This window comes from Canis lupus, chromosome 22 (genome assembly GCF_003254725.2).
Source record: "Canis lupus dingo isolate Sandy chromosome 22, ASM325472v2, whole genome shotgun sequence".
Taxonomy (NCBI): Eukaryota; Metazoa; Chordata; class Mammalia; order Carnivora; family Canidae; genus Canis; species Canis lupus.
The window spans coordinates 60,539,030-60,563,710 of NC_064264.1; the positions used below are offsets into that span (position 1 = coordinate 60,539,030).

The 24,681-nt window shown below is 54.7% G+C and overlaps 1 protein-coding gene across 9 annotated transcripts in view; it reads left to right on the top strand.

Moving 5' to 3' along the window:
• ATP11A (ATPase phospholipid transporting 11A) overlaps window positions 1-20,320 on the top strand; it is a 129,001-nt gene extending 108,681 nt beyond the window's left edge. For 3 of the 9 annotated variants that reach the window (XM_025441262.3, XM_025441269.3, XM_049099176.1), the window contains 8 exons: window positions 420-479; window positions 1,544-1,671; window positions 3,202-3,337; window positions 3,785-3,808; window positions 8,826-8,891; window positions 9,550-9,653; window positions 11,230-11,395; window positions 16,228-20,320. In XM_025441262.3, coding sequence (XP_025297047.3) covers window positions 420-479; window positions 1,544-1,671; window positions 3,202-3,337; window positions 3,785-3,808; window positions 8,826-8,891; window positions 9,550-9,653; window positions 11,230-11,395; window positions 16,228-16,335 — 792 coding nt within the window. In that variant the 3' untranslated portion in view covers window positions 16,336-20,320. Of the gene's footprint in view, window positions 1-419; window positions 480-1,543; window positions 1,672-3,201; window positions 3,338-3,784; window positions 3,809-8,825; window positions 8,892-9,549; window positions 9,654-11,229; window positions 11,396-12,965; window positions 13,053-15,111; window positions 15,215-16,227 lie in introns of all 9 variants that reach the window. The other 6 variants (XM_025441266.3, XM_025441263.3, XM_025441264.3 and 3 more) reach the window with 6 other exon arrangements.
• Window positions 20,321-24,681: the final 4,361 nt, after the last annotated feature.

Below are 24,681 nucleotides of genomic sequence, written 5' to 3' on the forward strand. Positions count from 1 at the left end.
ACAGTGCAGCAAGGGGCAGCTCAGGAGGGGACACAAGTGGCCGACAGGGAGGTGGTACCATGCTGCCCCCAAGACAGGAGGTATGGCCCGCCTTGTGCACAGATTCGGTGGGGAGCCCGGAGGAACCTCGCCATCATCACGTGATTGAGAGAAGGCAGTTCTTCTGTGAGTCCTAGAGATGATTCATTGATCATGCTCAGGCCACGCTGAGTCCCTGGACGCCGTCCGCTCACAAGGCAGTGTGCCTGGTAGTGCCATTAAAACAGGAGCAGACTTTAAAACCTGTCACCCACGCTTCTGAGAACGGGGCACTTTGGGGTCACTTCCTGCAGATATGGTGTATTACAGGGACAGCTGAGGAGGGGAGACACCTCTCACAGCACACTCTTGGACTAACTGGCATGTGGCTTGCCTTTCAGAATGTCTGCTTCATTTTCCCTCAGTTTTTATACCAGTTCTTCTGTGGATTTTCACAACAGGTGAGTCCTGCTGACTGGAGTCAGAAGCTTCCCGGGCCTTAACTCCCTTCCCTTTGGGGTGGCTTGAAGGGGCGAGCAGGCTATAGGGATAATTAGGCTATAAGAGGAGCAGGCTACAGGGATGAGTAGGCTATAAGGGGAGCAGGCTGCAGGGGGTGAGTAGGCTATAAGGGGAGCAGGCTGCAGGGGTGACTATGCTATAAGGGGAGCAGGCTGCAGGGGTGACTATGCTATAAGGGGAGCAGGCTGCAGGGATGAGTAGGCGATAGGGGGAGAAGCCTGCAGGAATGTGTAGGCTATATGGAGAGCAAGTTCCAGGGGTGGGTAGACTATAAGGGGAGTGAGTAGCTTACAGGGGTGGGTATGTTATAAGGGGAACAAGTTGCAGGGAGTAGTAGGCTATATAAGGGGAGCAGGTTGCAGGGGTGAGTAGGCTATAAGGGAGCAGCCTGCAGGGATGTGTAGGCTTCAGGGGGCAGCAGGTCAGGGGTGCAGTGCCCTCCACCCCACATCCCTGTGCAGCCTATCCTCAGGCAAACTCAGGAGCAAACATGGGGGCCCAGTGGCTCCAATGGGCTTGCTCATGTGGCCCCCAGCAAGGTGCCTGGCGCATGCCTCATGCACATGTGGGCTGTCCCAGGATTTCTGCCCCTGACCGAGAGGATCAAGTTGGCACCTGAGACCCCCTCCTGAGTGCCTGGTCATCGTGTCCCAGGAGAGCAGCAGCCCTTCAAGGATCCTTCCCCCTGCAGGGTTGGGACTGGGAATAATTGACACTTGAAGATGGCATCCAAATTGCAAACTTTTCAGCAACCTTGTTTGTTGCAAGTTGGCAGTGGCTGAGGGAGGGATTCATGGGACTGTGGCTCTAACCCTCACAGTTGACGTCATGAAGGGTTGAAAACGTCCTGTTGTCTATAGCTACAGAAAGAGGACTGTATGATTTTTAAGATGCTCATGTTTCTGGGTCTTTGCAAATTAATGTATATGTTTAAACAAAACGTGAAACGAGTTTGTTGAGGGCTGCAGAGCGCGGTTCTCAGCGTGGTTCTGTCCTCCCGCAGACTTTGTACGACACTGCCTACCTGACACTGTACAACATCAGCTTTACTTCCCTCCCGATCCTCTTGTACAGCCTGATGGAACAGCATGTCAGCATAGACACGCTCAGGAGAGACCCTTCCCTCTACAGGTACAAGCCCAGTGGTCCCTGCACGCCACTTCCCGCACAGAAACCCCTGCTCTGGTTCTCTCAAACCCAGAAGCATCCCCTTCAGCTGGTACCCTCACTTCCATGGGAAGCAATGTGACTTCAGTAAATATACTGCGAATTTAGAGCGAGGATTTGAAATGAGCCTGTCAGCCAGTTTGTATCTAACAGGCTTTTTAGTAGTTAGAGGAGGACCTGGGATCAGAGCTTCCATCCCGGTGACTCCAGTGGTTTGTAGCCTCCATTATCCTTTAAAGCCAAATACATTCCCTTCCATGAGATAAAAAGGAAAGTTAGTAGATCTGATGTCATAGTGCTCTTTTTTGCCAAAAAGTGTTTTCTAACAATTGGGAAAAAGTGTTTTTCTGCTGTATTGGAGTGTACTCCAAGATTGCTGGCAGATTCAGTATGTTAACTGTTTTTGTGGCTTTTTAGAGTAAATTCCTCATATCAGATAATGTTAGATGCGTGTGTAGTTTTAAGAATGCACAGATTCTGTGAGCACTTACCCGGTTTCCCTGGTGGTTACTGCCTGACAATGTCCCACGGAGGGTTGAGCGGTGCCCCCCGGACATGAGCACCAGTATCATCCAGCACTTACTGGGGGGGGGGGGGTCCTGCACCCACACACTGCAGACTGCTAGCCAGCGTCATGGCCTTCGTCAGAGCGTTGGCCGCGGCATTGTGTCTAGGAGCCCTGGAGCCCCGCATGATTGCGGTGGGCAGTAAAGCAAGCGTGGAGCTCACCGTATACCATCAGGGTTGGCCTCTTGTGGGCTAACAGCTATACGAGTCGCAGCGGGAGCTATGCCCGGAGGCTGACACCCACAGTTTGCGTGACGCGGGAAGGTCCATGGGCCTTGTGTCCTGATCCATTCACAAGCAGACATGTGAGCGTCTGTCTGCCTTAGGCACATCCGTGTCCCCCTGAAGGGAGGGAACCGAACCCATTGTCTGCCCTTCACCTTTGATCCCATGGGGATGTTGTCCATGTGGTCCCTGTGCCATTGTAGCATGTTTGCTCTGTTCACTGTCCTCTGGCTCTGCTTCTGTACCGTGTCTGCCCCAAGGCCTTGGTGGAGCCAGGCAGAGCATGGGGTGAAGGGACGAGTGGTGTCCAGCAGGTGGCCATAGGGTAGGCGGCCAGAGCACATGCAGTGTGTGACTTGGGGACACATTCCATGTAATGGCATGGGGAGGAGCCTGCTGGGATTCCCCCAGAAGGCTATGAGATCAGGGCCAGCCCCAGTGCAGGTGCAGAGGGCATTAAGCAGAGGAGGGGAGCCACACCTGCACAGGCAGGGTGGCCCCCTGCAGACAGACCCTGGGTCCTGGGTACAAGGCCCGATTCTCCATTGCCCACTTTCACAGCCAGTGGGCTCTGCAGCCTAGGGTAGCACAGTGGCCAAAGGGATTTCCTGGACAGATGGTCACTGCAGGGCTTGGAGACGGCCTGGTCACCTTGGGGGTTTGGTTTTACTGACCTGCAATCTCACCTATTTGCTTACACAGAGATATTGCTAAGAACGCTCTACTCCGCTGGCGTGTGTTCATTTACTGGACATTCTTAGGAGTATTTGATGCTCTGGTATTCTTCTTTGGTGCTTATTTCATGTTTGAAAACACGACGGTGACCAGCAATGGACAGGTTAGTGTGGAACCACATCTTGTTGGCTGGGCTGCTCCAGGTCCCCATCGGGCACGGGGCAGGGGGGCCTGTGCGGCCTGGTATGTGGGCGTCAACCCCTGGGGGCCGCGGGCACCTGTAAGTGCTGTGCTCTGTGTGGCTCTGCTCCCCAGGGAATACCCCTCTTGAGAGCTACAGGCTTGTGGGAGCCCGTCCACCACTAGCTGCTCCTCCAGCTATGCCCATCACTCTGGCATAGCCTATTTCTTATGGGAATTAATTTCATATTTAACACATTGTAGCATTTTTTTACATACCTTACCTTAAGTATCTGTTGTCTTTGCAAGGAGTAGATTTGTAGTTGGCTGATAGCCAGTCAGCCCTCTGGTCGTTTGCATAATCTCTGGGGGTTGTTTATTCGTATCTTGCTTTTGTCTTTTTGCCACTGGCCTCCCTCCCCACTCTCAGATAATGACCACCAACACACACATGGTAAGAAAACTGTGGGTTTGTCCTTTATGTTTTGAAGTGCATTAAAAATAAAATATTTCTCGAAATATTTTCACTTGTGGCGACTTCTGTGTGCTTTGTCGGTAGAAACCTGTGGGCTGCCGCCAGCCCCCACGCGGGGCCAGCGCTGCATTAGACGAGTATGTCTGCATCTGGTTTTGTACTTGCTGTTTCTTCTCTCAGTTTCTGTGTCAGGCTGGCCAGCCGAGGAAGTGGTGGTGTTTAAGTGGATTTGATATATTTAAACGTCCCTTAAACTTCCATGCAAGGCACCGTCCCAGGTACGGGATGCCCAGTGGAGACGCAGCACCAAGTGTTGGGCGCAGGTCAGGAATAGCAGGTGCACATGGGGGATGCTCAGGTGCCTGGGTTTAGCAGCCGCGCTGACCCAGCACTGCTGGCGCGTGCAGGAGGTGATCTGTGGGTAGAAGCTCCCTGCGCCGCATGAGGGCCTCTCCTCCTGCTGAGTCCTCCTTCTGTCTCTCGGGAGCACACTCTCCCTGCCAGGTGGGCGGACTATTCACTGGCGAGTGGCAAGTTTTTTCTTTCCTCTCATTACTAAAAGGTGCTGCTCTTTCATTGTAACTTAAATCAACTTTTCCTAAATTGATCTTGAAAAACGTTTTAAACATTTCATTGGACTTTTTTTAAAGCTTGACCTTTTTTTTTTCTTTTAAGCTTGACATTTTTCTAGGATTCGTTCTTTGTCTTTGTTCACCTGGGTAACCCCTGGACGCTGGCAGGGACTGTGCTCCTGCAGGGCATCCACGGGACTTCTGTCCTGCATGTACCTTGGGAAGAACTAAGATTTTGTGTCTCCAGAGCTGGGACGTCTAGACCGAGGTCAACTGTCAGTACCACGAAAGGCTCCTCACCTGGGCCTGAGTTCAGACAGATTAAGGACTGTACAGATTAAGGACTGTACACTCTCGGGCACTCAAACTCAGGGGTTTTGTGTAAAATTGATGGTACTATTTTATTCCGCTCCTTAGTTGCCTCCGTCTCAATAGAACTTAGCAAAGTGACCTGGTACCTCCCGAGCATCCCTAGGACACAGTTTCAGTGGGAATGGATATGCACGAAAATATGTGTGTGCCTGTGCACCCTGGATGTGGTCATGCCCAGGGCAGGTATGGTGTGGCCTTGCAGTGCTGGTCCCTCATGAGGCCTGGGCAAGTGTCTCCTCCTCGTGCTCAAACCCCTGGAGCCCTGACATGCTCCTGGCCAAGCCCCCTCCAGCTGCTCCTCATGCTGATGAGGGTCAGGGGGCAGTGGTGCCTTGCAGGAGTTCCTGCCTGTTCCTGGGTGCCTTCTGCTCTCCTCCTGACTGGCCTGTTTCCATAGGACGCCTGGAGCCTGCAGGGTACCTGAACCCTGACCTGTGGCCCAGCGCTTATCCTCATTACCACCACAGGCTGCTCAGTAGCCCAGCAATACTGTGCCCCAGTGCGCAGGTCAGTTGGTACCAAGTAGGGCCTGTAGTGTGAGGTGTTTGCCCACAGTGACGTGTTTGAGAGGCAAAGTTTCCTGCAGTAGACGGCGGAGAGCCTGAAAACCAGCACTGTGAGAGCGAGTGAGGAGGAACCACAGCACCCGCGGTCTTGAGGGAGCACATTTCCCTCCCGTATCTGAGGGGACAGGAGCCCCCAGAGGCTGGGACAGCCCAAAGCCACTCCATGCAAGGAAAGGCCAAGGTTAAATGTCTGCTGTTCTGACTCCAGGGCCCCCCACAACTCCACATGGAGCCTTTCTCATCAGGATGGTTTTCTTACATTCTCATCGGCTTTGGTGCTAAGGTGAGATGGCCCACAAAACTAGGATGGCACTGTAGCCTGGCTCTGTAGTAACCCGGGTACATTGAGGGCCAGTCTCCGGCGGCTGACGGTGCCCCTGGCGCATGCACAGCAGGAGTCAATGCCCGTCCATTCTGTCCAACCACCCTTCCTGGCCAGAAGCATTTCGGGGCATGACGGTTCAGAAGCCCCATCCCATCGACCATGGGGAGGTGAGGACTCCTTGAGATCTACATCATCCCATAGGAGTGTTCGTAGGTCACGTGGGGTGTCAGGGGATGCTCACCATCACTTCTTGGTAGGAACATGTTCTACGCAGACACAAGAGCCAAAGCCAACGTTATTTGTCCTGCTGCCGCAAACTAGAGCACTGAGACCGTTCCTCACTCTCATGGAGCAGCAGGTTCAGCTCTGGACGGGGCTGGCACGTGTGGTAACAGAAGTCGGCTGACACAGAGGCCAGATGGTGACCGCACACACCCTAGAAGTAGGGAGTCTGTGTGAAGGGAGCATGGACGGGATTTTTATGGCCGGGATCTTGAGAAAACACAGTTATGTCTGTTGTGGAATATTTTCACACGTGAAAATAAAGTTGGTTGGGTGTGAGGGCTTTTGTGAGCAGAACACTTTCCTACAAGATGCTCCTGGAGAACAGAGGCCCGGTTGGGGGGGTCCTGGGGCTCGTGGGTGCTTACTAGGTGTTCGTGTCCCCGACAGAGGCTGGAAAGTCCCTGGAAGTCTGTGTGGAGGGGAGTGCTCCCATAGGACACCAGGCCAGGCCTCCTCCTGGGGCGGGACGGATGGCACACAGGGAGCAAACCCTCTGGACAGCCTAGCACAGAGGGGGACAGCTGACTTGGGGGGGCATCCTGCCTCCCACCTCTCTCCCCCAATCCAAAGAAATCATGGTAAACAACTTCAGTAATACTAGCAGTGAGCCTTCTACCTGCAGCAAATAAAGACATTAGGAGGGTGTTTGCAGAGATAAGTAGACTGCTTTCCCTTTGCGCCTCCACCACTGCTGAGAAAATAGGTTCTAACTCCCTTACGTGAGAAGCTAGTTGAAAGGTACATTCCAGAAACGCTTTCCTCCAGAAAGGTGTACAGTACATTTTGTGACTCCCCCCGCCCCAACCTATGTGGAGCTGGGTTCGAGAGCCCTTGAGAGGCTAGTGGGAAGCTGCATTCAAGGGATGCTTGTTCCCAGAGTTAAGCGCAGTGATTTCCATTGGGCCTCCAGCCGGGTGTGGAGCTGGGGCCTAACTCCAGCGGGTCAGGAACTGCCTGCCCAGGGCAGCACCAGGGCTCGCAACCTCTCCGTTCTGGAGTCGACACAGCTGTGCGCTTCTGCTGCGTGCCTGTAACCATTGCAGCCGAGGCCCACGTGCGCTGCTGGCGAGGCGTCAGGAGACCTCTCCCCGGGTCTGCTAGTCACCAAGTCTACGGATCTGCCAACTCACGATACTGTTGGTGCACCCCTGTGCCCCTGCTGTGCACCCTCACGCTTCTGCAGTTTGCTGTCATCTGATGCTTCAGAAGTGTTTCCATGCTCCCTGCCCTGTTGGGTGGTGACCACAGGCTCACAGTGTCAGGAAGAGCAGGAGGCAGGCCTCCCGCCAGGCCCCCGTGACAGGCCCACTCGGGGTCTGGGCTGCAGGCTGCCCCAACCTGCTGTGGCTCACCCTGTCCTTTTGTCTGCAAACATCGGCTTCCAGCAAAAACAAATGCAGTGTTGTGTCCTGACACCCTGCTGGCCGAGCACTTTCACAGGCTGCTGCCAGCTGCACCCGGTCCCAGAGTTTAACATTTTTCCTGCCCCCAAAGTTAACATTGACAAGACAGCACTTCCTGACCAGAGTTCCTTCCCTGGGCATTACTGCCTGTTAGGGCTGGAAAGTTGCAGGCTTTCATGGGGCCGCCCTGAGCGGTTAGCACACCCAGCCCCAGCCGCGAGATGCCAGGAACTCCCTCCCCAATGCAGCCACCAGCACCATCTTGGGACTTTGCGGGTGTCCCCAGAGGCAGAGTCGCCTCCAGGAAGCCCCCCGTGTGTCAGTGTCAGAAGCTCGTTTTGCTCCCAGGGATGGGCAGGTGTCAGTGGGGGTCAGTGGGGGTCAGTGGGGGGTCTGTGGGGGCCCGTGTGCCACAGGAAGTCCTCGCGGCAGTTCAAGGTCCTACAGGGAGCTTCCTGCCTCCCCGGACCTGTGCAGAGGCCCAGTAACTGTGCCCCCGGAGCCACATGTAGATTCGTTCTGTGTTGAAGTCACCACACACAAAGCCGTGGTGTTCCAGCTTTTTAATTCTTTGTGAACTAGGGCTGCTTTCTTTCAAAGAAGTCGTAGGTGCATTTTCTAAGAGGCTTGGTCCCCGTACACCAGGAGGAGGCTGTGCTTAGGGGATTCTGCAGAAATCTCAAGGAGAATAGCTCCCGTGGACTAAAATCCCCCAAGGACTGGTTTTTCCCCGATGAGAAAGTCAGTATTTTGCTTTCTGTGTCTGTGTCTGTAGTTGAGAAATGTCTTGTTTTTGTGGTTTGAGCCTGTGTTTTTACTAGTGCAGCTTCGCGGTGCCACGCAGAGTCTCGCTGCCCCCAGCAACCCCCCCCCCCAGCAGGTGGGCATGTCCCCCTGGGGCTGGGGCTGGGGGCTGGAGGCCAGCACTCGCCTGCGGGCCTGCCTCCAGTTCCCCTCACCCTGTGATCCTGGTTGGTGACATGGTCATGACGTGGTCATGCTCTCCCGCCCACCAGCGGCTGGTGGTTGGTTCTCAGGGCGGGCAGGTGTTTGAGTTTGGAGGACAGTAGCCAGCCCTCCTGAATTCACTCTGAAGCGTGCAGGAGCGCAGAGCGGGGAGCGGGGCCGTGTCCCTCCCATGTGAACACAAGGCCGCAGAGCCGCAGAGCTGCAGAGCTGCAGCCGCCCTGTGCGCACCACGCTCCAGCTCCTGGGGACTCTGTCCCCGCCGTCTGCCTTGTTAAGACACTGTCTGTTGAGTGTGGAGGGGCCGGCATCCAGGGCCCAGCAGGACAGGCTCTGAGCCCTTCCCTGAGCTGCTGGCCTGGCCCTGGCTTCTGTCAGTGACAAACTTGGTCCCTGTGTGTGTGGGGTCTGGGCTTCTGGCACGGAGCATGGTGAGACAGTCCTGTTTCGAACGTGCAGGGGGAACTGTGTGTATTAAGTGGAGACTCTGGACTCTTTTCCCTACAGATCTTTGGAAACTGGACGTTTGGGACGCTGGTGTTCACCGTGATGGTATTTACAGTGACACTGAAGGTGAGTTCCTGCCACAGACATTCCTCCTTACGGCCCAGCCAACCACTGTGGGCGCGCCACCCCGTCTGTCATCAACTGGGCACAGGCTGGACACCCCCAGGCCCGCAGCCCCTCAGGATGCAGCCCCCTCAAGCCCCACACCCCAGGGCCCACCCTCCCTAGGTCCGCACCCCCCGAGGCCCCCCCAGCCCTACACCAGGCCACCTGCTCTGTGAACTAGAATTACACAGAAGGTAAATGAGGGAATGAGCTTTTTATTGGAAACGAGTCAGATTCAAATTCTTTTAAACAGCGAGCAGCCCCCACACACACACACACACAAATAGTCAGTGAACGTACTGGGGGAAGTCATGTCTTGTCGCAGTCAAACCAGGGTCCGTGTTCAGTGTGCGTCCTCGGTGGGAAGGCAGCTGACAAGGTAGCTGCTCCACTGGGTTCTCCACGTGTGGGAGACGCTCCAGGCGTGTCCCTGGGATGTGTGGGCAGGTGCCTTCTCTCCGGGGGAACCTCAGGTTCCCTTCCTCAGCAGGTTTGTGTGGGCGCTTTGGCCGCTGGGGAGCCAGGGTGGTCTGTCCGTTTGCCTCTCTTCTCCTTGGCTTTCAGTCCTTGCTACCGCGGCCCCTTCCAGCCCACCTCACCGCCCATGTCTGTGTTTCAGCTGGCGCTCGACACGCACTACTGGACGTGGATAAACCACTTTGTCATCTGGGGGTCGCTGCTGTTCTACATCGTCTTCTCCCTCCTCTGGGGAGGGATTATCTGGTAGGAGCTCGGGGTACTCAGTCCTGCGGAGCTTGCTTCCAGAGCCCCAGCGTGCATCCCGCACAACCTCGTTCCTGCGGCAAGGCAGGACCCACGTTCTCTGTGGGGGAGCAACGCTGAGTGGCACGTGATGAGGCTGGAACGTGGGAGAGTGGGTGCCCAGGCTCCAGGGACCTCCTTTATTGCAGGTCAGAGGAGACCTTTAACCCAGGGCCTGGGAGGGGGCCGGCCTGCTCATCTCGGGTGTCCTGGCTGCCTCCCAGGGTGGGTCCCAGGTTATATGTGTGTCTGGCGTGTTGAGTCCAGCCTCCCGTGCTGCGGCAGTGGTGAGCAGGTGTCATGGGAACACCGGCAGGGCTGGCCCAAAGACCACCCAGGACGCTCAGCAGAGGGGCAGCCGAGTCCCAGTGCTCTGTAGAGAGATTGCCGTGGCTGCCAGGTTAAAAACAAACCTGAGTGAGACGTGAACAGGACAATAAACCCATGGTGCTGGGTTGGTGGCCCCTGTTAGGGGCGAGGAGTGGCTGTGTGTGGCATCTCTCCTGGTGCTCTTATTGCCATACCTTGGCTCGTTGCTGTTCCTTCTGCCCAAGCATCCTTTCAGACTAGCCGACCCTGTGAGCTCTTATGTATCCTTCAGAACCCCATGCGTCAGCACCCTCCTTGGGCTTCCCTTGAGCCCCTGCGCAGTCAGGGCAGTCCCACCTTGTCACCCGGTTGCCTAAGCTTTCGTCCCTGCTCCCATTACAGCACATACTGCATTTTCTGTAATTCTCCTGTGTGCGCCCCACCTCCCTGTGAGGCAGAGTGTTTCCTGGGATGCAGCTGGGACCTGGGAGTGCCGCCCATGGTAGCATGCTGGCCAGAAACGTCTTCCCCTGTGTGGTCTCCCCGCAGCGGGCTGCCCGCCCCACCTCTCCGAGCTTCTCTGACCTCTAGTGCCAGCGCTGTGCACTGCACGCTCTCTGGGACCTGTAGGTGCTGAGCTAGGTGGTTTCCAGCCTTGATCCCCGAGGGCCCACAGTTCATCCTGAAAACCTGTGAGCCCAGCCCCCGGGCCTGGCGTTCACCACTGGTCCCTCCCAGCTCCTCTCATGGGTCCTAGTGTAGATATTTTCTTGAATTATAGGTTTGCCTGGGTGGGAGACCATTTGTGCTATTTTCATAGGAAAATGGCTTTTTTTACAGTCTGAATCCCGGGTTAACCAGCCCTGCTGATCAGAACCTGTGCCTGTCCTCTGCGTGTTAATAGCCAGTGCTCAGGTTATGATTCCGGGATACAAAAAAAAAAAAAAAAAAAAAAATCACCAATTTTCATGCTTTAAAGACATTTTGTGCTGTCCTGAAATCTCCAGAGGACTTCCCCTGTCTTAGGGCTGATTTGTGGAATTCCTGCCTCCTTCCCCCACTGCTTACAGCCCTGCGCCCCCTGCTCACGAGTAGTTAGCGCACATGGGCCAAGTGCCCTGAGGGTCGGTGACAGTGGTAAAATCTCCGGGAACAGGTGCAGAGAAGATGGGCCCGGGTTTTGGCGTCCCCTGGGTGACCACCGACCTGCCCATCTGTTGTTTTCTAGGCCATTCCTCAATTATCAAAGGATGTACTATGTGTTCATCCAGATGTTGTCCAGCGGCCCAGCCTGGCTGGTCATCATCCTCCTCATCACTGTCAGCCTCCTTCCTGACGTTCTCAAGAAAGTCCTGTGTAGGCAGCTGTGGCCCAGCGCCACAGAGAGAGTCCAGGTACAGGCGGGGCCACGGGGGTGGGCCCATGGGGGAAGGAAGGGGGGGCTGTGTGCATGCCCTGGAGCCCAGCCAGAACAAGCGCTGTGGTCACTGTAGGGAAAGCAGGAGAGGTTTGTGCTTGGCAACGTGATGAGTCCTCACAATGCCGCGGAGGATTTTAAGCATGAACCCAGGTGAGGTGCAGGGTGACCCAGAAGCTAGTCAGCCGAAATAGGAGAAAGATGGGCAGACAAGGACTCAGCCAGCTCAGAAGGCAAATTCTTCTTTTGAGACTCTGAAAAAGTGTTTTAAATTAATTACCTTGAAGGCAAAGTTGCCCAAGTCTCGGGTGTGGGGGATGTGGCTAAAACACTGGCACTGACTCTGGGAATTCTGGTGAGCACTAGGGTCCCACACTTTCCACCATCCCCACTGAGGCCAACAGGCGAGTGAGTTCTGGGTTCGGGAGAGCAGTGACCTGTGCAGAACGCCCACCCTGGCTGACGAACAGCAGCAGATGTCACTCGGAGCTTCCCAGAACCACTCTGGGCTGCTCGTGTTCTCAGGGAGGGCACACTCCCTCACCCCTCACCCCAAGATCTCGGGGAGGTGCAGAGCCTTCATAAAAGAAGGGAGGGTCCTGCCAAGTATGCAGAAGGCAGAGCAGGACTCTCCCTGCAGGTGCATGTCTTCCCTGTGGAACACAGGTGGGCCTGCAGGTGGGCGGATGATCCATGCCCTCTAGGGCCAGGGGAAAGCTCTGGAAGCTCAGATGGCCCCAGCACTCAGGCTCCAAGTGCAGTTGGCCGGCCTCTGGGATGGATGGGAAAGAGCTAGGCCCCCATGGGGTTTGCAGCGAGTGAGGTCCCAGCACCGTGTGCCCCTCCTCCACCCGATTCAGGGATTGAAGGGGATCAGGGTGGGCGAACTTCCTCTGAAGCCTCGGTCTAGTTTATAACATTGGGCATAGCGCCCCATCCCTCCCTGGTGGTTCCCAGCTTGAGCCCACGTGTTCGTAGTCAGCCTGGCAGAGCGCAGGAGTGTGCGTGGATGCCTGTGCTCTGAGCTCTCGAGCGACACTGCCTTATGACAAGTGTGGATGGCCGTGAGGAGGAGAGGCCCTCCAGGAGGGGTTGTCCCGGAGGGGGCATCCAGGGATACGGGCTTCTGGGAGGGGGCGTCCAGTGAGGGGGCATCCAGGAGGGGGCGCCCGGGGAGGGGGGCATCCAGGGTAGCAGGCATCCAGGAGGGGGTGTCCTGGAAGGGGTGTCCAGGAAAGGGGGCATCCAGGGAACGGGGCATCCTGCGAAGCAGGGAACGGGGCATCCGGGGAAGGGGGTGTGTGGGGAAGGAGGAGTCCGAGGAGGGTTTCCGCCCGGGGGACCGGGTTGTTCCGGGCAGAGACCCACTCCTGGTTTGCTTCACGGTGACGGGATGCTCGAGGGAGGTTCCTGCGATTGACTGGGCTCGGACCGCCTTAACTTGTTTCTCTCTTCCTTCCTCCTTCCCTTGTCTCACCTGTCTGTCCACTAACCGCCCCCACTTGTCTCGCGGCGCGCATGGCCCCTCGGCCCCTCTGGGACTGCAGACTAAGAACCAGTGCCTTTCTGTCGAGCAGTCCACCATCTTTATGCTCTCTCAGACCTCCAGCAGTCTGAGTTTCTAACGGAACAAGGTGATGCTTTTCTGTCGTTTGGCGGTGGGGTTACAGTCGCAGGAAGAGAGGGCCGCCTGCTCGCTGAGAGCCATCCCCCTCTGCTCCCGGGCTGGCCTCTGCTGTCCCGGATGTGCATGTGTCAGGAGCTCCTGGGGCGACCTGGGTCTGAGGGCTGCCCAGGCTGTGGCCTGTGCTCTGTGTCCACGGGAGGGGCCAGGTCCCCACGCCCCTGGCCAGCGCTTAGGGCTGCACACTGGCCAGTGGCTACCAGCGGCCCTTGCACGCAGGTGTGGGTGCGGCCCCTCCCAAGTTGCTGGAGCCTACGTGAGCCGAGTCGTCTCAGCACCACACCCTCTCTGCAGCCCGTGGCGCGTGGACAGCAGGACCTCCTCACTCATGCACCCATTCCACGGACAGGGAGACTGAGGCCCTCCAGAGGGCCTTGCAGAAAAGAGAGGGCTCGGGCTGAGCCACTCCGACCAGGGACAGAGACAGAGAGATGTGTTTGGGCCAAGTAGTTTTTCGAATTTTCTTTTAACTTTTTAAAAAAAAAAATCTGTTTTAAGGAAAAGCCTCTACTTTGCTGTACACGGTAGTGTTGGCTTATTTCTTGGCAGCACGGGGCCACATCTGTGGCAGCTGCCGGGACTCAGTGTGCCCACGAGTAGCCAAGATTGTAGGGGCACATCTGCCCAGGGATGGCTTTGCCCGTTTCTCGTCTGTTTGTCCATGTGTCTGAATGCCACATTCACTGGAGGCTTCATATCAGAGATGCTTTGAAAATATGTGTTTCCTGGTGCAGCTGAGTTCATTGGAAAATATCCCAGTAAGAAAAGGTTGTTTTATTTAAATGACTGTTCATCCTCAAGTTCAAATACTGTTTTTTTAACTAACAGGATGGTACATTTTTTTACTTCTGGTAATTATCAACAATCAAAATTTTTCTACTCTGGTGCCATCAGAACTTGCTAAATAAATGACATGATTCCATCTCACTACGTACATACTTGGAAACGTTTGGGATGCACGTATTAGAAGGAGCACCATAAGTCATAGGATGTGCTTATGAGATGGATTAAATCTTGCCAACTCTGGGCTAGAATTACATGACTGCCCTGTTGACGGATGAGGTTTGCTACGAGTTGCTCTCACAGCCGCCTCTGGCTGCTTGGGGCAGGCTGGTGCTGGGCGGCTGCAGCATCCACGGCCACACCTGCACCGGCCAGAGCACGTGGTATGCACACGGGCGGGCGCTTGTGCTTCTGGGAACCCACCCAGACACCTGCAAAGCTTTGGAGGAATAGACCTGGACCAGTCTTCCTTTATGTGGATGGCATTTCCTTCCACCTGTTCTGCTAAAATCAAAAACGTCACAGGCACCACAGGTTTTATGTGTTTGCCTACGTAACCTACGTGTACGTACTTGCACACGCATTCAGCTGGGTTAGCCCATGCCCCAATTAGTTCATCCTTCCCCTCGTCAGGAGACATCCTGCATCTCACACTTCATACTTCTTCACCTCTTAAAATTCCCTCTTCCTGGTGACCGAGACCCTAATACGTTTGACTAGAAAGCCAGCATTGGGATGCCTGGCCGCATTGACCTGCGGCACTGTGACACCCACACCTCTCGGGGGTCTAGCCTTGGGTGGGACTCATGTGTCCAACAGGAGTCGGGGCGACGGACGGGGGCAGAGGGACAGGCAGGTGCGGTTCCTCCCCCGGGGGTAAGCACTGAGGAAGCTGCGTGGGAGCAGCCAGTCTGGCCCTTCCTGCTGAGCTGCCCACGGGCCCTCAGCCCACTGCCCGGGCCTGCCCTGTTCTCCTCTCCGTGCCCTGTCCTGACCCTCGGTCTTTGTCACGTGAAGGGCAGTTAGGAAGACCAGCTCCTTCCCTGGCAGCGCCCACATGGAGAGCCTGTGCCCATCCCACTGCCCCCGGCTCACATGGACGTCCAGGGGACACGCACTGCTGGCTCAGGCCCCATGCCCGGCTGTGAGGCAGGGTCGCACTCTCCAACGGGAAGTGCTTTGGGGGCCAGGCGCAGCCCCTCTCAGTATTTTTCCTCACCTTGCAGCAGAGCACGAAACTCAAAGCATCGGTCGCTGCTGCGCCGAGCATGGACGGGCCACTTCTGAAGGACCTCTTGCCGCGGCCGAGGCGCCATTAGCCAAGGATAGGTAACAGTGTCTGCCACACTGCTGGCAGGCCTCCTGGGTGTGCTGTGATCCTTCCAAACTGTCCATTTTTCCTCCAAAGTTTTGCTGTGCTGTGCCATTTTGGTAACAAAGGGTCATGATGAAAAACAAACACTTTTTACGCACACATGTGTATTTCTCCCAGGTAAGTGACCTGAGCATGGCTGGGCTGCCTGTGGCTGTGTACAGCACGCACATACTCACAGGTGCCATGGCCAGCGTCTTTCCACATGCATTTATGGGAGGCCACTCACCCTGCGTGCCCTGTGGTTAGTCTGTGGAACAAAGCTCATTTCTCAGCTGTGGTCCTGGAAGGAGCTTCCTCTTAAAGGTGTATCAGGAAAGACCAAATTGTGAAAAAGTGGGATATTGCACAATTCACATTGAATACACCCAGGCAGACGTCTGGCCCAGGTCCTCCGTTGTCCATCAGCCGACACGTGGAGCCGTGTCTGCCCCAGAAAGGTGTGGAAATGCAGCCACATGCACGAAGCACCCTGAGCTGGGCTTCGAGGCACGACAGGCACACCTGCCTTCTTGTCCAGGAGCAGGTGTGCCTGAGGACGGTAATCCCTGGAAGACCAGTTTCTCCTGCACTGCTGCCCCCATCCCTGCTGCCTGGTAAATTTAACAATGTCTAGGCGAGGTTGCTGGCTTCCTTGGGCCCTGAGAACCCACACAGACCATGTTTGTGTGCGTGGAGGGGACCCTGGGCCCCAGTCTCGGTCCCCAGGCAGTCTCTGTCCCTCTGGCACAGGCTTTACAGTGACTCACCCCGGGTGTACCTGACGGTGGAGCCAACCAAGCAGGGTAGCTGTTCGTAGCCAGAACGCGGTCAGCACGCTGGTTCCATATTCTCAGTCATATGGGACACACAAGCCCGGCCTGTGTCTGGAACGGGAGTCCCCACAGGCAGCGTCAGAGCAGGGTAGGCAGGGTTCCTGGTAGGGGGACGGGGTCCTGGGACTGACGCTATCCTTTCTGTTCTCCAACAGAGCACATGCACGTGCGGCCACGACCACCTCCCAGAACTCACCCTCCTGGCCTGTCCACAGAGCCCCAGCCCCTGGGCCACGTTCCAGGCCCGCACACAAAACAGGTGACGCTGACGTGGCCTCCCTCAAGGGTCTCCCGCACAGCTATCACCTCCCAGTCCTGCGCCCCACGGGCACTGCTGGCGGACGGGCCGCCAGTCCAAGCCTCTGAGAGCCGCGCACGTGTACTTCTCCACACCCCCCGGGGAGGCACAAGAACAACCGGACTTGTCTGGAGCACACGGCTGGCGCGCCGCCTCTCCTGGGTCTGGGGGCCCCACACGGCCTCCCTCGGGCTTCAGTTGGGCTGCAAGGAAGGGCGCACACAGCCCAGGGCATCCCGGGCCAAGGCCTCTAGTCTCAGGTGCCACCAGAGGAGGACACCGTGTGGTGGTGACCATCACCCTGAGCAGGGCTGGCCGCACCGCCATCAATCCTGAGCACAGCGGCCCAGTCCTCACTGTGGGACGTGCTGGCCGGGCCTCTGTGCTGCTTCGTCTGCAGCACTCCGGTCCTCGTGCTCCTGGAGCTGGCCAGACTGGAACCTGGCGTCACCTGTTCCCACAGCCCGTCCACGTCCTGGACTGTCCTGCTTCTGTCCCACCTGCCACCTAGCGAAGCTGCTTGTCGGGATCTGTCTGAGGGGGAGTTTGCCTCTCCAAGGGAGCTAGCGTCCCCTGTGCGGATCTCTGAGTGTTTCCCGTGCCCTGGCCTGTGGAGGAGAAAGTATTGTGTGTGAACGATTGGCAGCTCTGTCCACTGAAGCCTTCCCAGGACACATTCAGAGGTGGTTTTCCTCATGCCCCACAAGTAGAGCCTCCCCGCGTTCTCTTGTCGGGGCGCTTGTGTCACCGGTTCCAGGGGAAGGCTGCTGGCCGGGCTGTGCCGATCAGGCCCCTTCAAGGTCCCCCCAGGGACCGCATCCACCTCCCAGAATCTGTTACAGGCCGACACAGGTCTGAAGGTGAGGCAGCATCTGCATCCCGAAAGCAGGGTGGCCGCCCTGGACCAGACCTTGCGTTGTCAGATCTCTGCCATGTTGCGATGGGCTGTCCAGGGGTCAGGTGGGGTGGGCAGACGTTCAGAAGGCTGCCGTGCTGATAGTCCCCATCCCTTCTCTGGACCGCTCTTTGCTTCTAGAAATAACTCTTTGATGTAGCCTTAATGGTCCACAAAGACATTTCAGTCAGATTCAAAGTTTGGATGTTGAAATAGATGCCTTTTTAGGAAAGCATCACCCAGAAGCTCAACTACAAGCAGGCCCCTTGCCCACTGTGGGGTTCCAGGCCGCTGCTGGGACCGGGGATGCTGGTGCGTGGACACGGAGTTGTCTTCGGAGTCGCTAGGTGCCAGGCATTTTTGAAAGTCCAGATTTCACAGCTTGATTGTATCATGTTTTGCCTATAAAATATTTATTTGAACTGGGGGATGAATTAACTGAGTACACAGAGTAATTGGGATGAGTTCAGGTGAAGTAGAAACAGCATACCAAAGACCAGGAGAAAGGACGAAGAGCGCCGGGGTCTCCGTCCAGTCCGTCCTGCGTCCCCCGCGTCCCCACGTCCTATGTGTGGTGGCGCCCCGGACGTCCCGTCCGCGCTAGACCCTGCGAACAATGCTGTGTGTGTTTTTACAGCCGTTTTTAAGAACCTAATATGGGTATACACGTCATACCTGTAGGGGGACAGATTCTCTGTATGTTTAGTTAACAAATTCTTTGTAATGTATTTTTTTAGAAATCTTAAAATTGCCTTTGCACTGAAGTATTTTCATAGCTGTTTCTATCTCTTGATTCATTTATTTGTTAACATACCACGTCTAATTTTTAAAGTATTTTTTAAAGCTTTTATTTTTTAAGTTGACTAACTTTTGGCCACTTTGCATTTAAATTCTGGTGGGAGTTCCAGCGGAATGTCTCCATATCCAATGAATGTGAAGTCTCAGATTTGATTTTGTTCTCCCTGTTTGTGTTTGGTGCTCCCAGCAGCAGTGATTCACTGAAGGCGTATTTAGAGCACAATATTTTGCTTGCTTGCTCTTCATAGTTGATTGCAGATTTCATCTGCTTTTTGTGTTTTTTTTTTTTTTATTTCCATCCTTCAGCCTTAAAATAGAAGCTTCTCGATGGATGGTTTGGTATCCTCTCTCCCCTGGGCTGAGACAGTCACTACTTAACCTCTGAGAATGTGCATCTCATTGTGGAAGTCACTAACCCCTTACACGCTCCAGATGGCTTTCACCAGATGGTTTGGGAAATGCCCCGAGACTGCACCCGGTCCCTGGACACGGACAGTGGGCGGGAGGCAGAGCGGAAGAGCCGCTGGGATGGATGTGTGCATAGGACCCGGTGCCACCTCTCATCTCCACTAGTTCCTGTTTACTTGCCTTAAAATGACCTTCAAGCAAGTCCTGTCAACTTTAAACATTTTTCTTAGTTTTGGAAATCTTGTTCAGGACTGCCCGCGTTAATGAACTCCCACACTGGCCCCAACTTCTGGTTCCGAACGGCGCACCATCCATCCCCTTCAGAGCAGGTCACCAATAAAGCACAGGTGGTCCTCACCGGGTCCTCGTCTCCTGCTTTCAGCAACATGTCCACTCAGGGCCACACACGTGCACGTGCACAAGCTCGCACGCACGTGCACACACACACACACAGTGCGCACAGACATGCTCCCTGGGCTCCAAGCATCCTGCCTCCTTCCCAAGGGGACCCTGCCAGGAGCTCCATGAACACAAGGCTCCTTGGACCTCGGGCCCGGGGCGTGCAAGGGGGCTACGAATGGACGATGCTGCAGGGCCGCTGCCTAACAAGCGCCGCCTCCTCAGGGAGGCCTCCCGGCTGACGCCCCCCACAGCTCCGCCCCTAGGACAGGTGGCAGAGAGCAGTGTCTGGACCTCCGAGCTGCGGGGCCTCTGCCTGCACCTGGGAGCCTTGGCTGGCCCTCTGCCACGGGCAGCTGGGGGAAAAGCCATCCTCCCCTTGGCAACTCCGGTTAGAACCCACATCAGCCAGTCCCATGCGTTTGACTCTGTAGGGTGAACACAGACCAGACAGACCCCCATGGGGGCGGTGGCTGCCCGAGGAAAGGAGGCCCACACGCCCGGCTTCTGCACTGGCGAGTTTATAGAATTGTTGTTTGGCCTGGTGAGATTTTGCAGCTTCAAGTACAGAAATGCCTCCTACACGCTGTTCTAATTAGCCTCAAATTGTTGCACATCAAGTGTCCCGTGCAGCCTAAAGCGAGTTTTCCAGGCTTTTTCTTTAAAAGCACGAAGTTTGTCCGTGTTGCACTGACTGGTAATAATCTAATGCAACTCCTCCTACTTTACTTTGAAATCCACATTATTCATGTAACAGCTCTGGGTCATATTTCGGTGTGTGGTTTCCTGCCTTCTACATTTCTTTTGGAAACTTCCCATTTAAAAACAGGAAAAATGTCAGTTGGCAAATGCATTTTTTTTTTTAAGTTAGAGGGTTAGGTGAATGGGAGTGAGAATCATTCTGATATTGTCTATAAACAAAGCTTTAATGATGATGCGTTGGAAGTATTAAAGTGTGATTCTACTTTTGCAGAAAAAATCTAAAGATCAGTTTATATAGCTTTATTTTTTATCTTATCGAAGTATACAGAATTTTAATATGCATATATTGTCTCTGACTTAAAATTATGATGTGCATTGCCATTTAAAATGTCCATTCATTATGTAATGCAATAAAAGAATCTTCAAAATGTATTTAACATGAATGGTATCTATAGTTGTCATCATCATAAATACTGGAATTTATTTTTAATTATGAAATATAGTAGGTGCAGTTAAGATAATAAATCAGTCTCCAGGTAGTAATGTTTGATTGATAATAATTCATTAACCCACTTTAAAAAATTAAATTGTGATTAAACCAAATCTTACATTTCTGTAAAGTTTATTTTGTATGCTACTGGTTTTAACTTTTATTTCTGTAGATAATATCGATGATAATTATATCAGACTTTTCTGCAGATTATTTAAGCAGGAAACTTGAATCTGCTTGCAATAAAGATGAAAGAAATGTCTGGTTTGGTTTCTTTATAAATAAGAACAATAATCAGGGATCCCTGGGTGGCGCAGCGGTTTGGCGCCTGCCTTTGGCCCGGGGCGCGATCCTGGAGACCCGGGATCGAGTCCCACGTCGGGCTCCCAGTGCATGGAGCCTGCTTCTCCCTCTGCCTGTGTCTCTGCCTCTCTCTCTCTCTCACTGTGACTATCATAAATAAATTAAAATTAAAAAAATTAAAAAAAAAAAGAAAAAACAATAATCAGCAGTTAGGCCCAAGTCTCTGGGGACGGAAGCTGCAGGGTGAGCCCTGTCAGCCCAAGTGTTTGTGCTGAGGGTCTCCTGATGCCCAGGTGGTGCCTGCACTCACCGAGGCCACAGCGCGGCCCGGGCATGCAGGGCAGGAGGGCTGCCTCGTGGGATTGCTGGCTGAGCTCTACTGGCCTCTTGCCACCTGGGGTGTAAGCTTCCACCTCCCCCATTCTTACTCTCATCTCTCTTCTTGCCTCCTGTCCAGACTTGGGCCACATCATCCACAGGTCCCTCCAGGTGTCCCCTGCGCCCGCTGGTCAACAGCAGGCTGGTTCCATGCATCCCCGTCCCCACCCAGATCCCCGCTGCCGCCCCTCCAGCTCCTTGTCTGAGGACTAACCTCAAACCCACAAAACCTAATACCAGACCCTGGGATTCTGACCCGATTAGAGTGACAAAGGTGGAGCAAGTGTTTGATGCTCTGATGCCATCACCTCACAGGACCCCCAAACCTCTGGGAGGGACCAGGTCAGGCAGGCCTAGGTCTCCAGCACGTGCAGTTCTAACTTTGGGGCTCGTCCCCGGCCCTTGCGCCCACAGTGCTGAGGAATGTGCAGAGTGGGTAGCTGTCACTGTCCCCAGCCAACCACCAGTGGCCAGCACGAGACTGAATCACCAACGGGACGTAGGTGCCCCTGGTGACTCCAGGGTCCCAGGGCCTCGTGTCTGTCGTTAGCTGTCCAGTGTCTACACCCGGCTCGGGGGAGCCTGGCGGCTGGGGTGGGTATCTCTCTCACCTCGTCTGACGTCCAGTGAGTGCCCGTTGGCAGAGGCTCACAGGCACACAGCACCCCTCCCCCATGTTCCCAGGAGCACACCACCAGTTACTTGGTCATAACCTAACATAACCCACAACCCATGTGCTCCCTTTTTCATGGAAAAGCCTTGAGAACGTATTATTTACAAATTTCCCGCATTAAGAGGATACCACTAAAATTTTTAAATATACTCCCCAAGGGACAATGCTCACCTTTGCACAGTTTCAGGACTCCGGGACTTGGAATAATCCCGGAACATTGAATGAAATCGTAAATGTCTAACTCCTCATGGAGATGCACTCACTTGTCCTAACCCAGCTGGACGGAGGCCTGGCAGAGATCTGAGAACCTGCCAACTATCAGTCAGACGAAGAATTTCTTGTACACTGAAGACATCAGTCCAATTAGTAGACAGATGTCATGGCTAATGCCAGCCGATCCTGACAAAATCATTCAACTTCTAGAGAAATCGACACTACACTCCCCACAGCACGTTGTTGGAGGTGACATATCGCTTACCCTCACATAAGGGATTTTTGTTTGTTCTGTTGACCCACCAGCGAGACACTGGAAATCCCTGCCCGCTGGGAGCCATGTCTGACAACCAGCGGCCATGGACAGGTGCCATCCTAATTTCTTTGTAAAACTTTAATAAGAGGGACACCTGGGTGGCTCAGTGGTTGAGCATCTGCCTTCGGCTCAGGGTGTGATTCCGGGGTCCTGGGATTGGGTCTCCCATCAGGCTCCCTGCTCAGTGGGGGTCTGCTTCTCCCTCTGTCTCTGCCTCTTTCTCTGGTTCTCTCATGAATAAATAAATGAAATCTTTTTTAAGACTTTAATAGGAAATATGGATTCCTTGATTATTGCTTAGTAAGAATATGTATTAGCCTTTAATACTAGTCACACAAAATCATAATTTGGAAAAATTCACATCAATGCTCTTATTTATTTGGTTTTTACAAGATTCAAAGATAGGGAAACGATTTGACGATAATTAAGAACAAACACGCCCTCTTGGGAATCTCAGGTAGTTTTAACATTCTTAGAATTTTTGAAGACCAGGATGCTTGGGTGGCTCAGTGGTTTAGAGCCACCTTCAGCCCAGGGTGTGATCCTGGAGACCCGGGGATCAAGTCCCACATCGGGCTCCCTGCATGGAGCCTGCTTCTCCCTCTGCCTGTGTCTCTGCCTCTCTCTCTCTGTCTCTTATGAATAAACAAATAAAATCTTTAAAAAAAATTTTTTTGAAGACCTACAAATAAAGTCTCAAAATATATAAAATCTCTAAAAAAATAAAAAATAAAAACAGGGTAGCCCAGGTGGCTCAGCGGTTTAGCACTGCCTTCAGCCCAGGGCGTGATCCTGGAGACCCGGGATCAAGTCCCACATCGGGCTCCTTGCTTGGAGCCTGCTTCTCCCTCTGCCTGTGTCTCTGCCTCTCTCTCTCTCTCTCTCTCTCTCTCTCTCTCTCTTTGTATCTCTATAAGTAAATAAATAAAATCTTAAAATAATAATAATAATAAATTAAAAAAAATAAAGTCTCAAAATAAGAGTTAAATAGCAAAATATGTTTTAATTAGCTTAGGCTATGCTTTGTGAACAATTACAGTTCCTCGATCTTTATCAACTAGTGGAGCAAAAAACATCTGTGTCCCAGGAGGGCAAGCAAAGGCCCATGTGCTGACTGGCAACACCCGGTGAGTCACACAGAGACTGTGCCACCCCGGGCCACACGATGATGAGGGCGTCAGGACCACCTGGACAGGATGGCATAGAAAGATAACCAAGCGGCACAGAAACCTGGATGTCAAGCGGTGCTACAAGTACTCAATGGAATGGCCACGTGAAGCAGGTCTCCCACCTGCCCGCCGTGCGCACTCTTGGGCGCCAGCATGGAGCAGCAGGAGTCCAGGGGGGCTGTTCGGCTCCATCCTGTGTCTGGTGGCCCGGGGAGTCCGTGGCATCCTTCACTTGAGCCTATGCTTCGTCTTCCTGTGGGGCCTCCCTGTGAATGCATCTGTGTCCAAATGTCCCTTGTAAAGATGAGGACACCAGTCCTGTTGGGAGCGAGGGTCTGTTATTTTAGCTTGATCGCTTCAGTAAAGACCCTGTGTCCAAATAAGGTCACATTCTGAGGTCCTGGGAGTTAGGACCTCAACATGTCAACCCATGAGACCCTGTTTCGGGGGTCCCACTGGGAGATTCATCAGCTTGGGGGGTGGGCGAGCAGAGGCCGTGTGTGCAAGGCGAGCAGCAGAGAGGCGAGGGTGCTTAGGGGCACATCCCCGCCTGCAGCGACACCTGGGCTCACCCATGTGCACCCACGAAGCTGGGCTCCCCTGGAGCAAAGCACGTGGCCCAGGGCCCAGCCCACGTGCAGCTCATTGTACACAGAGCCCGAGGGAGGAAGGGAAGCACAGGGTCGTGCCGCCAGGACATCTGACGCCAGACACCGTGATGTGGAGGGCTGGCACCCAGGTCTGACCCACCCCTGGGGCCCCTAGGTCCTCCAAGGGAGTGGAGCTGGCCGGCAGGCGGGGGCAGCCCTTCCATGGTCAGCTGGAGGGCACAGGTGCATCCCTGTCCTTCAGCTGGGGTGCGTCCCTCAGCAACCCCTGACAAACCCTCCAGTAGGGGTCTCTGTGCTCCCGCTCTTAGCCCACCCAAACCAGGCTCTTGTGTCTCACTCCCCTGGGAAGGCCTGGGGACACCCCTGCGCCCCACTTCCCAAGGGTCAGGCGGAGGGGGGCTTGCTCTGCTGTGGTGCCTGTGATCGCGGGGCTCGGTGACCCAGCAGCTGCCGGACGATCCCCACCCACCCGGCTGAGCTGGGCCTCCTGGGCTGCGGTGGCTGCTGGGGCTATGCTTGGGCGACTGGCCCTGGCCACTGGCATCCAGAAGCGGACGTGTGACAGGCTGCCGTTAGGACAGAAGCTGGCGGTGCTGAAGAATGACACCTGAGGGCGCCTGAGTTCGGGCAGCCCAAGCGAGGGATAGATGTGAGGTACTGAGGGTCCAGGTGGGTCCCCTGCTGCCTCGGAGGCCGAGAGTGAGACAAGGATGCCCCTGCTGCCCACTGCGAGGTCACCTCTCTGAAGCCCCAGGCAGCCCCGGAAGGACAGCCAGAAGGCCCCCCGACTGCAGGCACATCCTTGCTTGTCCCCTCCCAACCCTGTGCCAAGTGTGGGAGGGCGGGGACACTGAAATGGGCACAGTGGGGAGAAACCTGCTTAGTGAGCTCAGAGCTGGGAAGCCATGGCCCCAGGGCTCAGGCCTCCAGGCCTCCAGGCCTCCAGGGCTGCAGGG